The 17,561-nt window shown below is 35.9% G+C and overlaps 2 protein-coding genes across 2 annotated transcripts in view; one reads left to right on the forward strand and one right to left on the reverse strand.

The window, feature by feature from the left end:
* Nucleotides 1–4,350, forward strand: part of LOC129262193 (coiled-coil domain-containing protein 124-like) — a 7,996-nt gene extending 3,646 nt beyond the window's left edge. The window contains exons 3-5 of the mRNA XM_054900271.2: nt 271–445; nt 1,310–1,451; nt 2,222–4,350. Coding sequence (XP_054756246.1) covers nt 271–445; nt 1,310–1,451; nt 2,222–2,429 — 525 coding nt within the window. The 3' untranslated portion in view covers nt 2,430–4,350. The remainder of the gene's footprint in view (nt 1–270; nt 446–1,309; nt 1,452–2,221) is intronic.
* A 3,042-nt stretch (nt 4,351–7,392) lies between these two features.
* On the reverse strand, nt 7,393–17,336 carry LOC129262192 (probable ribosome biogenesis protein RLP24). The gene is made up of 5 exons (XM_054900270.2): nt 17,136–17,336; nt 12,401–12,514; nt 11,222–11,358; nt 10,283–10,368; nt 7,393–9,573 (listed from the first exon to the last, which is right to left on the reverse strand). The coding sequence occupies exons 1-5, from the start codon at nt 17,214–17,216 to the stop codon at nt 9,494–9,496; spliced, it is 498 nt and encodes a 165-aa protein (XP_054756245.2). The 5' UTR covers nt 17,217–17,336; the 3' UTR covers nt 7,393–9,493.
* Nucleotides 17,337–17,561: the final 225 nt, after the last annotated feature.

Here is a 17,561-nt window from a genome sequence, read left to right on the forward strand (position 1 = left end):
CTCTCTTCTTTTATGAATTTCGAAATCTATAAAATACGCCCTTTTTATTATATTTATTCTATCCCCATCTATTCATGTTCATACTTTCTTTACTATATGGGGTAACTATTCCTCTTGTTTTATTGCCTTTTCAATTTTTTATGTACATAACTAGGTACTAGATATTTTATCCAAAATCCATATATAGAAAATCAATGGAACTGAAACATTACAAGTTTGCATTGTCTGCCGATGGTAATACAATATTGGTTTCTATCATCTCATTTTTAGGCTGGGAAAGAGCAGAAGCGACAGGAAGAACTTGCAAAAAAGCAAGAAAAGAAGAAGCTTCTAGAAGAAGAAGAAAGTAGTATCAAGGTCAAAACTCCAAGTGGAAAAGGTGGATCAGCAAAGATGACAAGAGCACAGGTTGAGGCAAATAGAGAAAGGATGGAACAAGAGAGGGGTAATATTAACAGAGGAAATCAATCCTAGGATTTTTTTAAAGAAAGTGGTTAAACTTTATTTGCTACCATAAAGTAATTGAATCTAATCTGGCACTTTCCCAACTTCTTTCGATTTTTAATATACAGAAGAGTATAGTCATGAATATTTGATATAGAACTAACCCATTTAAGTCAAACAGATTTCTTTGGTCCCAAATGAATAGACTTGGGTGAATTAGCCAGATTCAAGTGTGTTCTTAAATTCTCAGAGATCAATTACAAAATTAGGCTCTTATAAATACTGTTTTGGTTGCCATATAGTACATGTATGTACACTTCCAGAGTTCACATTTCTGGTTGGAATTAATTATCGCAGTATTAGACTGCATACAACATATATGTAAATCTTAGTCTGTATTTTTCATGATCCATCATTTTCAAGAAAGAATACAGCATGTACCATGAAACCTCTATGATGATTTAATCTTCTACCATGGAATTCATCATGGTCCCGTCTTACAAATATTGATCTGATCAACCTCACTTCTATGGAAATCCATCATTGTCATAATACTTTCCACAAAATTTTTTAACAATGTCCTTTGTAAACAAAGAGAAGCACACTGAATTTTCAAGAAAACAATAAATGTATGAATACATCATACAGGGGTAGTAAGAAAATATTTTGAACCAACATGCCTAATAGATGTTGATGTTTGCTGGCTTTCCATAGTTGTGGTTGATTAGATCAATCACAATTTTTTGTAAGACAGTTCCCAGATATTACTTATATGTTTCTGGTTCCTCTTTGGTCCTTTTTCTATTGACTCCAGTTACAAGGTAATAACCAGTACTTAAATACTGTATTTTTTGTTGTTGTTTAGCTGAAGCAGGTGCTGAATCTAAGAAGCAGGCGTCTCACCTTGATGCCCCATTGGAAGAGAATGTCAATATTAGATTAGCTCAAGATCAACAAGATGGAGTTGTATCAGCCAGGGATGTTGGGGAAGCCATCTCGGCTCTGAGGTCAGTTCCGTTTTTATTTTCTCAAATTTTCATAAAATATGGTGTAGTTCTTGACCTGTATTCAGATTGCTGCTCCTTTTCCTCTTTTTATTAATCTCTGTTTGGATGCCTTTAGCTTCTACTTGCTTTGCTTTCTGTTATTTCCATTTGACTCTTTGAAAGAGTTGCAGATATTCTTTATCCCCCACATGTCTTTATACTGTATACCCATGGACCATGGATCCCAGTCAGCTCTTTTTGTGCTGATTTATGCCGTCACATGTTTTTCAGTGCACAAGTTGTATTATAGTAAGTATACTGTATGTGTTAGGTCGTTTTGGTGTGTCAATGTTTTGTAAATGATCCTCTTTGCTATCAAACTTTTTAAAAATAGTTTAATAGATACTCAGTATGACCAGGTCAACCCTATTAAAAAACAGAATTTATCAGGATTATGACTTGTACATGTATTACATAAGAATATAAACAGTTGGGATCAGAAATATTTTCCTTTGGGTTATAGTAATTAATCCAAGCTTCCGTAAGCGGAATAATTGTCAAGTAAAGTAATTTTCAGACCTGAACCAGAATATGACAATCATTGTTTTTTTTCCATCTTTTAATTGAAAATATTTCCTCAGTCTCTATAGATTTGCAAATTTTACACTATTTTGTAACCTAGATTTTATTACCTTTGAATTTACACTTCATCTTATTAATTATCCTGTAATACAGAGATTAATAACTTTAATACACCTTTATTCTATTTTGTTGTTTTCTATTTCTTCCAGTTTGAAGGAAGCAGAGCTTGAAAAGCACCCTGAGAAGCGTGTGAAAGCAGCGTATGCAGCATACGAGGAGACGCAGCTACCGATCCTCAAGGCTGAGAATCCTAATCTTAGGCTGTCACAACTCAAACAGATGCTGAAAAAAGACTGGATGAAATCACCAGAAAACCCTATGAATCAGAGATTTCATAATTACAATGCCAAGAAGTAGATATTGGATGCCTGATGAGAAGCCAGGCTGCCATCCATATGCTTTTAAGTTGCTTGGTAGTATCTTAAAGAGATCCGTCGGCACCAAAAGATTCTACGGTGGCATTGATTGGCGAAGCAGTCAGCCGGTTACAGATGTTGGATCCAAGTTTCAATCTGAGCTAAAAGTTGTCATGCAGAGAAATCAAATATATTGTGAGAGTATCTAGTCAAGGATTATGATGCAAAGAATACATTTGTACTTGAACTTTGTTAGGATCGAGTTTGTTGAATATAGATATTTTATCTTTAAGATATATATAAAAAAGAAAGATCAGAGATGAAATCTTTGTGACATTTATTTGTCAGATGATCTTTGAAGGTTGGTATGGTGAATCTGATGAAGAGGTTTAGTGGTCACGATGTGGTAACCCTGAAAAATCCTGTTGGGTTTAGGAATTATAAGTCAAAAGCTAATTAAATTATGAGAAATGGACTTTTACCAAACAAGATGTGGAGAGGCTAATCTCTTGCTTCAAGTTCTCTGCATTTCATTTCAAGAAAGAATACCTTATTTGACATGTCTCAACATACACAAAGATACAACCGAGCAATTTTACAGCATTTCTGGGAAACGCTTCATTAATTCTGCGTTATAATTCTAAAAAAAAAAACTTAAAAAATTTCAAGCACTGATGAGTCGTTAGGTCACAATATATTCCTTAAAATTATGGGCATGCACTATTTTATACATTTCCTGCAGAAAATGGTTGTGACCCGATAAATGTTTCTTTAGAAGGACCCATATATTGTATGTTTCAATTACTTTTGAAATATTCATAATTTGGATTGCAACATCAACTTTGTTTGAGCCAAACAAAATTAAATATGAATTCGTTTTATTTACATGTAGGTTAATCAATCATTTGCATATTGAAGTTTTAACTAAACTACAATATTCATTTTATACATTTCACTTGAAATAAACAGTGAAAAGTACATGTATGGTAAATTCATTCCAGTTTAAGCATGTATCTTATGAAAATTCTTTGTAATCAGGACTGGAATTTTCCCCTTCATTTCAATATTCAAGGGTAAATTACAATACATGATTTGAGTTTCACTCTTATTCAATCATGGAATTTTGTTAGGTTAATTAAAAATAAGCTTTTTATATGTATTTATGTTGATTCTTAATTAAATTGCAATGAATTTTTATTAGAGAAGGGTTGCAAGTGGCACTATAATTTCCTAAAAAAGCAAGTGCTTTTAGTATTGCACATGTTCTGGAAGTCTGTTATCTATTCAGGCAACTCCAAATTTAAATCCAAGTGAATTACACTACTCCATGTGCTGCTGCCAAAACAGAAGAGAGTGAGTTCCTTGTTAAACATTTTTTTTTTAATGTTGGGTGCTACTGCTATAATAGCCTGTACAATGTGCATGTATATGGAATTTGATTTGAATACTTGTATTTTCTCTATAAACCAAATTTAAACAAATTTTACGACCCTACAATGGCATCTTCCTTTTTGGCATTACAATACAGTACCAGACTACCAGTAGTCTCTGTTAACAATGAGGAATGCCCTCATTCTCAGCCTATTTTTTATTTTATATATTTTCAATACAAGACTATGAGAGGGTACAAAATCTTTAAAAGAAAACATGGTATAGTTTAATATAATTAAATTGACCACATTTTGAAATTACTTTACATATCATCCATTAGCTGTATTTATTTAGCGATCATTTCTTTATGGAATTAACATTATGTTAGGACTTTTCAGGTCAATGATTATATGCCTATGGAAAGTACATGTATGAATGTACATATGTATGGTATGTAAATTGATTTTATGTAAATGTGCATGTCTACAGAATATCAGGCCAAAAATTGGCATGGATTAAAGTTCTTCTTTCAATAAACATTGGAAACATAATTATTTTGTATTCTAGTAGTGTTGTTTCATTTGGAAAATTAGAACTTCCAACTTTGACTGGCTCATAATTCAGTAATTCTGTAGCATGTAATGTCATGGAGAAGCTACTGTATCATTAATACTAGCGTGCAAGACTGGCACTGGTCGGACGGTCCCAGACCAGTAACAAGTGGAATGCCTCTGGCCGTCTCACCTGCATCACGCGATTCAATATAGCAGCAGTGCTGATTTTGAAAACTACTATAACTCGCACAAGATGTTCAGTGATACTTGGTTAAGTTTATTTCCACGTTTTATGAACTAGACCAATACACTTATAGAGATATGATGGCAATTCAACAAATACCCCCAACGTGGCCAAAGTTCTTTGACCTTACATGACCTTTGACCTTGATCATGTGACCTGAAACTCGCACAGGATGTTCAGTGATACTTGATTACTATTATGTCCAAGTTTTATGAACTAGACCAACACACTTTCAAATTTATGGCTGTAATTCAACAAATACCCCAATTTGGCCAAAGTTCATTGACCCTAAATGACCTTTGACCTTGATCATGTGACCTGAAACTTGCACAGGATGTTCAGTAATACTTGATTACTATTATGTCCAAGTTTCATGAATCAGATCCATAAACTTTCAAAGTTATGATGGTAATTCAACAGATACCCCCATTTCGGCCAAAGTTCATTGACCCTAAATGACCTTTGACCTTGGTCATGTGACGTGAAACTCATGCAGGATGTTCATTGATACTTGATTAACCTTATGTATAAGTTTCATGAACTAGGTCCATATATTTTCTAAGTTATGATGACATTTCAAAAACTTAACCTTAGGTTAAGATTTTGATGTTGATTCCCCCAACATGGTCTAAGTTCATTGACCCTAAATGACCTTTGACCTTGGTCATGTGACATGAAACTCAGGCAGGATGTTCAGTAATACTTGATTAACCTTATGGCCAAGTTTCATGAACTAGGTCCATATACTTTCTAAGTTATGCTGTCATTTCAAAAACTTAACCTCAGGTTAAGATTTGGTGTTGACGCCGTCGCCGCCGCCGTCGGAAAAGCGGCGCCTATAGTCTCACTCTGCTATGCAGGTGAGACAAAAATTGCTTTTGGGCCAGTAACTTTTCAGAAAAAGCCAGATTTGCTGATCTGACATGACCAGTAAAAAATATGTCAAACTGATACAAATGATATTTTCTCGTCTTTTGTAAATTATAGAAATGGCTCTGGCATCTTAACCCTAATTATCCCGGGGGGGGGGGGGGCCATAATGACCCCCCCCTCGACAATTTTCGCGATATATCTGCTGCGCAAAATTTTTTGACCTCGCCGCTCACTGACTTTTTACTTTCAAGTCTCGCGCAAATTTTGAGACCAAATTTGTGACGCCCGGGTACGCGGTTACGACATTACGCAACATTATGTAAGTGCATGTCAGACCCAAAATTGCTCATAAACGTGATTTCATGTACAAATCCAATGCAAATTGTGTATTTAGACAAAATTCATAAATGTATCATTATATCTACTTTTACTGATTAAACTTAATCAATTTTGCCTTGTTTATGATCAGAATTAAGTCTGGAACAATTTCCATTGAAAAAACAATAAAAAAACAAAAAGTAAAAAAACAAAGAAATGCATAAGAAATTAAAAAAACAATAAAATACATAAGAAATCGGTCTTGGTACCAGAATTTTTTTCATTCACAATTGTTAGGAATGCTATAAAGAATATTTTCACCAAAAATAGCATTCTAGGAGCTTTATTTAGTGAATCAGAGCAAAAAGTATGATTTCATGAATAAATTAGCATAATTCATATAAAATAAAAATATATGAATTCAGTGAAATTTACCAATGCAACTGCGTAGATTACGTCATTCTGTACCATCATGCAAAGTTTCGCTGTGATCGCGCAATCTGCGGCTGAGATCTTAAGGGGGGGCATAATGGCCCCCCCCCCCCGGGAATGACAAAAATCAAAATACCCCGGGAGATTTAGGGTTAAAAATGGCTCTCCCAAATTAAGAAATGGCTTTCATGAATTATGTTGTGTATGTGTGTGCTGTTTGTGTGTATGCTTGAACAGGTTGTACAGGTTGTACCAGTAGAAAAAAGGGTTAGTGTGGAGCCCTGTAATACCACAGAATACAGATTTGTATATGTATCCCGTTTGTTTCAGAGAAACAAATTTCAGGTGAATATGCTTTATTCGATCTCTATGGACCACATAAGGTATGTTCACTTGAGGCAAAATTTGGTTTGGAGGCCTGTTAACTGTAAAGGTAAAGTTCCCAGAAGTTTAATATTCATCAAAAATAGATGCATTTTTTTAGACCAGATATTGCAAGACATGTGTTTTATTTCAGTCAAATTCTTCAAATTCTAACAGATTTCTCTGGCCCCAATAGAATCGCCTTCGACAAGTTTCCTGTATAATGCATGCTTTGAATTTCCTGGAGGTTCTGAACACAAAGCGAAGCTATTAAAACAAGTAATCATACAGTTGATTTGTATGCTTGATTTGCACATTTATGATCAATGTAATCAGTGCTACGATCAAATGAGCAGCCTTGTGACACGGGGGCCCCGGTCTAAAAAAATGCAACCACTTAGCCAGTTTTTTACTTATCGAAAGGTGACTCAGGCAGACTTAACTATGCTCCAATACTGGCAGGTATTACACCAAGTGGTTAAAAACATTTGCAACATTTCCAGCAGCATCTAAGATGTTGTTTCTAATATAAAGCCTCCAACTATTATACAATTTCATAAAAGAATCAGTTTTAAGAAGTCCATCCCCATTTCTCCCCTCCATTTTTTACTTCACTTCCTGAACTGTTCAAGCGGAGATGATTTAAGAGCATTACACCCATTATGGACTTGACAACAAGTATTTTCAAGAAGGTCCCACATGGATCGGATGTATATATTTATGAAATTGCCTGCATAGAATTGAGACGAGTATTCCCTCAGGTACAGTAGTATAATAACACACAAATAAAATGTAGTCTGCATTGCAAATACATTATCATACATAGATTTATTTGCATGTCCTTACAGACATGGATACATATTTACAGTGATCCAGTAATAATTGTTAAGAATGAAACTTACAATTGGGACGGGGGTGGAAGAGGCCACTGTCATTACAAGCTGGACAGTGCTGTGGACACCATGCCAGTCCACAAAATAATGTAAAAAGGTAGACTGAAAAATCCGCTGTTTTCTGATTTTTTTCCTGATTTTTCTCAGTCCTCCAACACACCTATGGAGGGAAAGGATGCTGCAAAGCCAGACTAAGTCTAAGCAGAGCATGTCCTGACCAAAATACACTGATTTTTCTGTCTAGTAAAAAGGTTGCTTTTCATGATCAGGAGATGTACGCATACAGTGAAAAGGGTATCAATATTGAAAGAAAAAAAAGCAGGAAAAATTAGTTTTCTCTTCAACAGTTTTGTATGCATGGTGCGTGAAAGGATACTAGCATTACGTTTCATCCTGAAAATTTGGTACGTTTAGGTGTGGGAAATGTGACAAAATACATTTGAGGGCCCATTATGAAAATCAATGTACGAGCATGATGTCGACCTTGTAATAACATTTCTAGGACTGAACAGGGAAGCAGAAGTTGGACTGAAGATATACATACGGGAAGCTACAGTAAAACAAACAAACCCTGATAAGCATAAGAGAGCACCTAGTCCAACACAAATTGTGTAGCCTTTTCTCTGTGTGTTCTCATTTGATAAATCATTTAGATAAATACATGAAGATGCATTATGAGAAATGTGCGATTTTTCCTCTAAGCATACCCCTAATCCTGTAAAGACAATCGAATGAAACACATATGGCGTATTGACTTACATGTACATATAATTCCTCATGATAAAGAAAAAGAAAACTATTTGTAGTTTAATACTAGATTTGAAAATGACACTTCACTCATTTAGTGTATTGGAATATAGTCCTTGCCCTACATCACAATGAAATTACCTTTGTTGCCAATTTGAAACCATCAACTTGATTTTTTTTCTTTGCAACTTCTAAATATATGTATTTGTCATATTGTCTGATTTTGTTCAATATTTCATCCACCCACTTCTCTGATTTTCTCTTTCCTTAAAAAGCTTTCCTCATGGGTTGGAATCTCCTTTATAAGCATGAATATAAATTTAGCAATGACTTAAAAAAACAGGCGAGCATTGAAATATTATCGCCTATGAACGACCTTACTACTTCCTATTTCCACCAGAGCACTCATCAGCCATCATGGTCGTACACAGATTTTTTTTGCAAGGGCGGGGGAGCAGGATGCATAAACTTTCCAAAAAAACTTGGAAGCGACCAAACTTGTAATTCGGGCACTTGTGCATTTTGTGAAGTGAAATCAAAGGATTTTGTGCATACTTTGGTGAATTTTGTGAAACTTTTCAGTAAAAAAATTGAATTTTTAAAAAAATTTCGGGGGGGGGGGGGGGGGGGTAACTGCACTCCCCCCTGCTGCATACAGCCATATCAGCCATGTTTGGCTTACTCGGTAAACATCCTGCTGCCTCTATGACAGGCAGTCTGCCACTGAAGGTTTCATTACTGTCACTTTTACCATAGACTGAAAATATTGGGTTCCACTTTTTTGCTAGACCTGCAAGAGACAAAGCTAGAGCAGCTTCCATGGATAAACAAATATCTGTGGTATCGTCATTGTTAATATCTTAGAATATTTACCAGTATCAATACTACATGTGTAGAAATCAAAGTATACATTATAAGGACAATAAATAAGATTGGACTCTTGCTAGCCAGTGAACTTTAAATAGTACACTGCTGGTGCACCAAATATGTCATTATGGCCCCTTAAAATAAATCCTTACACAAAGAGTAGCAAGGAGTTCAGACATATGATAACAATATGGGGAAAGTTTGGCTCCAGATGGAATAATGTTCATCCATGTTTCATTTACATGTACATTCTGAAGCAGCTCATGTCTTTACAACTCCAATATATCATTGATTTGAGAACAAAAGTCTATATCAGAGACATCTTGGAAGTTCAGTCTCTTTCCAATGTCCATTGTCCAGGTATTGTGGTGTTTGTAATGTACATTATTGAAAGGTTCTAGGTTCAATTCTCTTCTGCCTCTGCCATCTCTTCATCCTGCTCCTCGATAACTTGGACCTCTTCTTCTCTCCTCTTCTTGAGACCTGATGGTATAATCGTGATTTGATAAAGTTTGTTAAAATTTGAAACCGCACATTGTTATCGCACATTTCATCACTTGTCAGAATTGTCATCAAATACAAAAACAAATTATTGATACCATTATTTGGACAACTTGGACAGCCATGCACACATCAAAATTAAATTTGTTTTTGTTGTTTGCTTTCATTTCTGTATTTCACCATGTTTTAGCTATGATTTGATAAAGTTTGTAAAAATTTGAAACCGCACAATGTTATCGCACATTATATCCCTTGTTAGAATTGTCAACAACTACAATTACAAATTATTGATACCATTATTTGGACAACTTGGCCAGCCATGCACACATCCAAATTACATTTGCTTTTGTTGTTTGCTCTATAATGATAGTTACTTTTGTTGGATTGAATTAGGAATGTTGTTCCTGACGGCAACTCAAATCTACCTACGTTGCTCTGATCCTTAACTTGACTTCTACTTAATTCATTTATGGCGAGGAAACCATCACATTGAACATTTCCAAATTTAAAAGTTTTCCACTTAGCTGGCTACCTATAGTTACCCTAATTCGTACAAACCCATGTTGGTTTAACTGTGTAAATTAGGCCAATTAAGTACAGCATAACAAAATCAAAACCAAAGTCAAGAGGAAGAAAAGAGAGGAAATGTCATAAAGCAGTGGGTAGGATGAGAAGAAGAACATAAACCAACCTGCAGCAGGAGATTTGATAAGATGGATGCTCTTTTTGACTTCTTGGATATCTCTCTGCTTCCTCAACTCCTTGCCCTTCTTCAATCTGCGATAAAAATGAGAAGAAAAACACGATTACTTTAAAGACAATACTACGGATACAAATACTGTGACAAGCTGTACAGATTCCTATGCTTGTTCTCAAGCGAAAAAAATATGAAGTAAAAGTCCATATTTTTTTCATTATTGTTCGAAAGAGAAATCAGAAATAGAAATCCTCTGAAAATACATTTTGCCCAATTGATCGTATGCCCAGCAGCCACTAAGCAGTGCCAGATTGACATTGCTCTATCCCTAGTTAAATTCATCCCTGTACCAACTGCAATTTTAGCTATGCTGACATTAAAGCGACCTCTCATTGACAAATCATGGAGAAAACAAGGCTTACGGTATCTCAGAACAGAAAAGGGATTCAAGTCGTTCACTCGGCTGCATGCCTGGGGGTGTTATGTAATAGACGCCGGCATGTCTGGGAGGTCTTTCGGAGAGCAATAGTTAGTAGACTAACCAACCAGAAGTAAACTGCGTGTTTTCACTTTGAAACATGTACCGGTAACTTCACAGAGGTTATTTATTTTGGTTTAGCAATCAAGAGACCTGCTATGAGTCTAGGAATTGGGATTGTTGGAAACTGGAACTGCGATGATCCGAAGTAAATAAACATCACGAGTTCGGTCAAATTTGTGCTGTCCGAACTTTTATCGCATTAGTCCGACGGGCGCTCATGACGGACGGACGGACGGACTATGCAAGTCAATTGGCCTTTTGCAAATATCGTATGGATTCAATTTCCCCATGATTTGTCAGTGGCTGGGCCCATTAAAACTGCCCTAACATCAAACACCAATAGGTCAACACCAAACTGGATATCACCCAATGTACTTCTTAAAGGCACTAACCTGTTAATAATATGTTGGCCTTCTCTTCTCTGTTTGATCTCATCTACCCTAGCCATGGCTGTAATAGTCTTCTGCCACAGTTCTCTACTGTATTTCACTGGGATATTTCTCCTCTTCTCAAACTCAAATGAATTATCCTGAAAGGAAACCAAAAGAAAAAAAAAATGAATAAACATGATAGTTATACTGCCCTTCTCTTTAAGCTTCACAATATAACGCAACATCTCGTTTACTGAGAAATATCCTCTGAATAGTAGAATGTTAAAGGCCTACTGGGCAAGTTACAGTATCGTTAAGACAAATGCACAATTTATATAACAAGTTAACTATCAGCCAATCAAATCTAATGGTTTCAGTAGATTTTAACTACTACTGGTATCAAGTTCTATGAAACAGGCCTCTGGCTTGCCATGGACCAGTAATGGCCTGATGGTAGAATCACTCTCCAACAAGCAGTTTATAACAGTTTCAAAAGTAACATTTACATGTATACATGTAACTTCCACTGGTTCCAATATTTTTTTCTTCTGGATTGTATATTCCATCTAAATCAAAGGGTGCAAGCCAGAAATGTCTTGATTAGAAATACATGTAAATATAGTGCTGTTGACCCTCTTCACATATTGCCGTCAAGTCGTCAACACATGTAGCAAAACATCAACCAGCCTGACATCAACAGAAATTTAGCTTTTACAGTTCAGAAAAAAGTGAATGCTTCTCAATTTCCTGGTAGTTTGTAACCAAACTATAAAAAAAAAAAAAAAAAAATGGATGATTGACATGCATTTCATGGATGTTATGATATAATTTAATCAACTTTTTGGGAAGGAATGTTGCCCCATATTGTCAAACAATTTTCCAAATAATATTTTTGTAAGGTCTGCTGAACCATGTTGCCATGTTGTGACAAAATGGTTCAGTAGACGTTAAAATAAAAGAGGTTGAACATTTTGACTCGCCCTAATATAATAAAAACTTAACCCCATTACCAAATCAAAATTTCAGCTTTAATGTAAAAATTGGAAGAAATGCAAGCAATGATGAATGATGTAGTTTTCCAATTCTACCATCCTTTGAAAGTCATTCCCATGCCCGTGAAGAAATTTTGCAAACAGTAACTTGTGATAGCACCATCATCAATGTTACAAACTAAAGTGCAGGTGATATGATCATGCTTACCACCGCCAATTCTTTTCCTGCTCCTTTCCTAAAAGCCTTGGTCCATCTCACCTTCCTTGGGTTCTTCTTCCTCTTGAATGCTTTGTGGCATTTACCTCGGCAAAACCTGAAGATCTGTCCAGAGAATAAAGGGAAAAAATATTCCTTCATTTCAACTTAATCTTCCCCCTTAAATGGAAAAACCCCAGTCAAGTACTGTTCAAACTTCAATACACCTACTGGTACATGTACTCCATCAAAACCTCACAATTAAACATAACTCCTCAGAATATTAATTATTCTGCTCACCCAGTATCCTACTGGGGTATCCTGATCCTGAAACTGAAAGAATGTTTGGTGTTCACGGAGATCTCTTCATACACTTTTCTACCATTAGAATATTTTATCTATTTCTGCAAATTTCAAAATATTAGATCCCCGACCTTGCTACATGTAGCTTTAAACCTTTCTTAAAGGAGAATGAAACCCTTGAAACCAGCTGAATCCATATCAAAGAAACATATTGTTGAAAGTTTGAGGAAGATTGAATGAATAATAAGAAAGTTATGAGCATTCGAATATTGAGATCACTAGTGCCATGTAGATCCTCCCAACGGCAATGCGACCAAGATCTGTGATATCACACACGTACAACTCCCTCATTACTTTAGTACTTATTTCACTTATATTCTCACTTTTATAGAGTCTATCACAAGGTGAGGTGTTCTCTTTATGAGATGACAAGTACAGAGGTTTCACAACATTATATCATTGATGAATCGTTTGTCATATGATTAAAATGAGCAAAAAGAGATGTTTTGGGGTATATTTTCAGTGTCCAAATGGGAGAGTTGTATGTGTGTGACATCGCAGATCTTGGTCGCATTGCCAATGGGAGGATCTCCATAGCATTAGTGATCTCGACATTCAAATGCTCATAACTCTTTTATTGCTAGTCCTATTTTTCTCAAAGTTTTGTTGATCTTATTCTTTGATTTTTCTGCTTTCACAAAAGCTAACTTGCTCCAAGAGTTTCATTCTCCTTTAATTAGTAAGACAAAGAAATAACATTAAAACAAAATAAAAGATAGGTGAACGTTCTGCTCATTTCCGTAAATGGAGACAGAAAATGTTCAAGTCATACCTAACTATAAACTTGAACCATCACCAAATCTTTATGCACTGTAAATATGTTCATAATTCATTAGTATGTATAGTGGTTTTTCTCTTGATATATTCATAATTATGTGTTGATTGATTATGTTATTATATTCTTTTATCTCAGAACATCATTAAAATATGAATTAGGATCTGATTCTGAGTCTTCACACAAATGGAAAGTTGTCAGGATTTTTGAAACTGAGAAAACCCTGAGATGGTCTCCCTTATTGGAGAGTCTCCCATATTGGCCGTGCGCCTCTCTGGGAAAGGCATAACGAAAAATATGCGAAGCTTTGCCTTTGGAACGAATTTCTTTCTTTTAAGTTTTATCTCGATAAGAAAATGCTATGCTTTGGTTGGAGGCTTGGACTTTGGAGCGGCTTTCTTTGTTCTTTTTCTCAATAAGATAAAAATGCTATGCCTTGGAATGGAAATTTGAGTGCAAAAAATGGGGGTCCCCTCCCACGTACGTGCAGTCGCCGCTGGCTAACGTCAGCTTAATGGACGACGCCATATTGCCAGATTCAGGCAGATTTGGCCCGCGCCCTCTCCGGCTAACGCTCGGCTAAAGCTCGAACGCCATTCACCCATACACTAATTCCCCTTGATTACCGTTGTTAAAAACCTCTGTCAAATCTTTTCCAGCATTTTTATGAATTAGCGATTGATGTTTTTCTGTTTATCAGATATCCTTCATTATACACATATTTTTTTCATATTTATAACATTTTTATTTTAATCACAATTTTAGTCCAAACGCGGGTCAGTTTTTGTTAACCCACGTTGTTTGTGCATGCCCACGTATAGCCTTACGCGTATTGAAAGGAATGATGTTGGGTCGAAAAACAGAATTGTTATTGTTTGTTCCTTGTTTGTTGGGGATGAAACTATGATGGCGACCAGTCACGTTTGACTGTACCGCCAAATAGTTAAGATTAATTAATTAAGGTCAAGGTGAGATAAGAGAAATGAGCAAGGGGCATTGTGGTGGGGGAGGGGGAGAGGGAGAGAGGGGGGGGGGGTTACGAGGGCCGAGTGGGGATACAGTTTCATCATGCAGTACAGGGCGTCGATGAACACTTTTATTTTTTTCTCCAAAATATGGAAAGTGACAGAATAATCAGAAAAAGGTTGATTGGTTCTGATTTTGAAAAAAAAACAGAATTTATCAAGATTGCTGTTGTTCTTCATGGTTGTAGAATTTAATTTAGTTTCTCTGATAAGTATAATATTCTTTCAAACAACTCAAATTTTGATTAATCGTATTTCATTTATTTCACTCTTTTCTTTCGCCTCGTTTTTTTTTCTTCCAAAAAACCAGGGAGCTGAAAAATATGAGAGCTAGAACCTAAAGATATGGGGTAGCTATGACGTTGGAGGGGGCGCAGCCTCATGCACTTGCAGATCCAAATCAATTTTCACAGGGGACACTTAGAGTAGCCCCTATTTCTTTAATATTATTTTTACAAGCAAAAAGAAGTCAATGAAGACATCAGGCCACCGACAGCTGCCTCGTCAAAGGGGGGGGGGGGCGGTCGATTATTTTGAGTATTTTTTTTTCATTTTGTCCTCAATAAGGGGGGGGTTCAATTAATTCTATATACACTTCTATTGTCTTTATATATGGGGGGGGGGGGTCTGCTACTGAGCATGTTTTTAAAAGGGCTTAATAAGGGGCTTAATACAACAGAAATTGTACGATTTAATACAATAAAATGTATCATCGAGGTTAATACTAAATTAATACATAATTAATAATTGTTTTAATTGAAAATGAAAATAATAAAGGCACCCATAGATCTTAACATCTCATAAATACAGGCCTAAACCTGTATTGGAAGTTGAACAGGCATAAAGTATAAATGTTTAGCTATATAGCTGATGCTTTGATCCCGCAACCAAATAATGTTATCATAAACTAGTAGATGTTATATCAGTCATGTCAGTGGCGTAACAAGTGCAAATAATTGAGGGTACTACGATATGGCGTATCAGGCAAAATTTATAAAATATATAGTTGCAAGCAAGCGACATAAGCATAATTTTGACTTTTGGTTACAAAAATCCAATTGAACAATTTCACAAGATTCTCTTACCTTTTCCTTTTTTTTCTTGTTCGTGAATTGGGGGCATGCAAGACCCCACCCCCCCCCCCATACAGCACCACTCTTTGTTGTCACTGTCTAAAATTTGATTTAAACTTTGAGAATTTGAATTTCTTATCTAAGTAATCCAAAGGGATAAGACAAAAATATTTGCAGATTACTTATTTCAAAGTATTTTTATACCTATAACTCCCCAACTCTGCTCTAGCTGCACTGCACGTTGCCTAACGGCCTTCCACCAAAGGGCCAGGCCGACTCGCCCCGTGAGCAAGTGACCGCGTTCGCGTAAGTTCACCCGAAGCCATGACTAAATTCTGACCATAAACATCACCTAACTAATCACTCTCTGACAATATTTCAAAGTATCTTTTATTACAGTCGATCCTTTGGGCCATTAAACGATAATATTTCCAATGTTATCATGACAAACAATTTTAATGAGATAGTGGCATTGTAGAAAAAACAAATTTATAAGCATGAAATGGCACCAGATAAATCATCAAACATACAGCGCAGCGTTCGGGACTGGTGAGTGGTACGGCTCTCTTGGAGTTTTCGCCCCGACGAATTCGGCGAAAACGCTACCATTGCGCCGTGCGAATGTTCAATCTGCGGCTCTCAATCAGAGACTTGAATGTCTCTTTTTGCATTATCGAAAATGTATCATAGACTTTGTTTGATTTGTTTACAAGTAAGTTGCATATCCGTCGTGATAATTAGGAAAATCCATGATGTCTTCTTCTAATTCTGTAAAAATTACCTCTTCAAAGTGCCTGTGTCAGAAAATTGCCGGAAATCGTAAAAACTTGCCTAAAATGTCTCTTTTTGAAAGTTCATCCATGGTCTGGAAAAAAATGTTATAATTTATGTAGACGTATACCGTAAACAAATACATCCTCGATCACTGAAATGAAGTGTTTGCTAAGCTTTTATATCTCAGACCGCGTTACCATGGCAACTTGGGAAAACCTTTATTTTTTACTAATAAAATTCTGGTTTTAAGGGTAATTTTAGAGACATAAAACTAACCATATTTTGAAGTATTGGGTTTAAATTTCACATAAAACTGAATTATCTATGTTTATACTTTCGTATAGGCCCCCTATGAATATTCATATTTCTTGTAAGTTGTAGAATCTTAGTTTTTGATTGGTCAATGTTTCAGTCATGGATAATAACTGAGCGTTAAAAAATCTGAAAATGCGCATTTTATCGGCAACCAACAAGCAAGATGGCGGAACACATTAAGTTGGCGCTATGCACGTACGTGCTCCACGCCCACGGCATGTGTATGACTATGAGTATGAGTATGACTATGACTATGACTATGACTGAGTGCCCCCCGTGGACAGAAAAATTCACACACGCCCGACATCCAAATCAGTCGCTCTCCCATTCACATTGCACGTGCAGCATCACATTCAGTCACTTAGCATTTGGGAGTCAATATACGCAAAAAATTATGTAAATTTAACACCGCATTCACTTACTTTACTGTCATTCCGAATGAATTGGATTCCATGTCCAGGATATATCGGACTCGAGCAAAAATAACACTTTTCAACCCTCATTTTAAGAGAGTTATTTCAGATAGATAATGCCACCACGTACCGCACCGTCCACGCACACGATGTTGCAATAAACTTGAACAAAACTCGTCAAAAGAGGGCCGGTGTCTTACGTCTTTTTTTAATGAGGTTTCTTCTTTTTCTCATTTGGTTTGGCTGGAAACCAGTCAAGAAATTACTATTTTACCACTGGTTTTTTGAGCTTGTTTTCTTTGAAAGGACGTATAGCTTCTTTCCTCTCCGTTTTTTTGTTCTGTTCTATTTTAGTTTCTTTTTTTTAATTATTGTTTTGTTTTGTTTCCTCTTCTTTTTCTTGTTTCTTTTTTTCTTTCTTTACTTTTTTTTTCA

The sequence above is a fragment of the Lytechinus pictus genome, chromosome 5, assembly GCF_037042905.1.
Source record: "Lytechinus pictus isolate F3 Inbred chromosome 5, Lp3.0, whole genome shotgun sequence".
Taxonomy (NCBI): domain Eukaryota; kingdom Metazoa; phylum Echinodermata; class Echinoidea; order Temnopleuroida; family Toxopneustidae; genus Lytechinus; species Lytechinus pictus.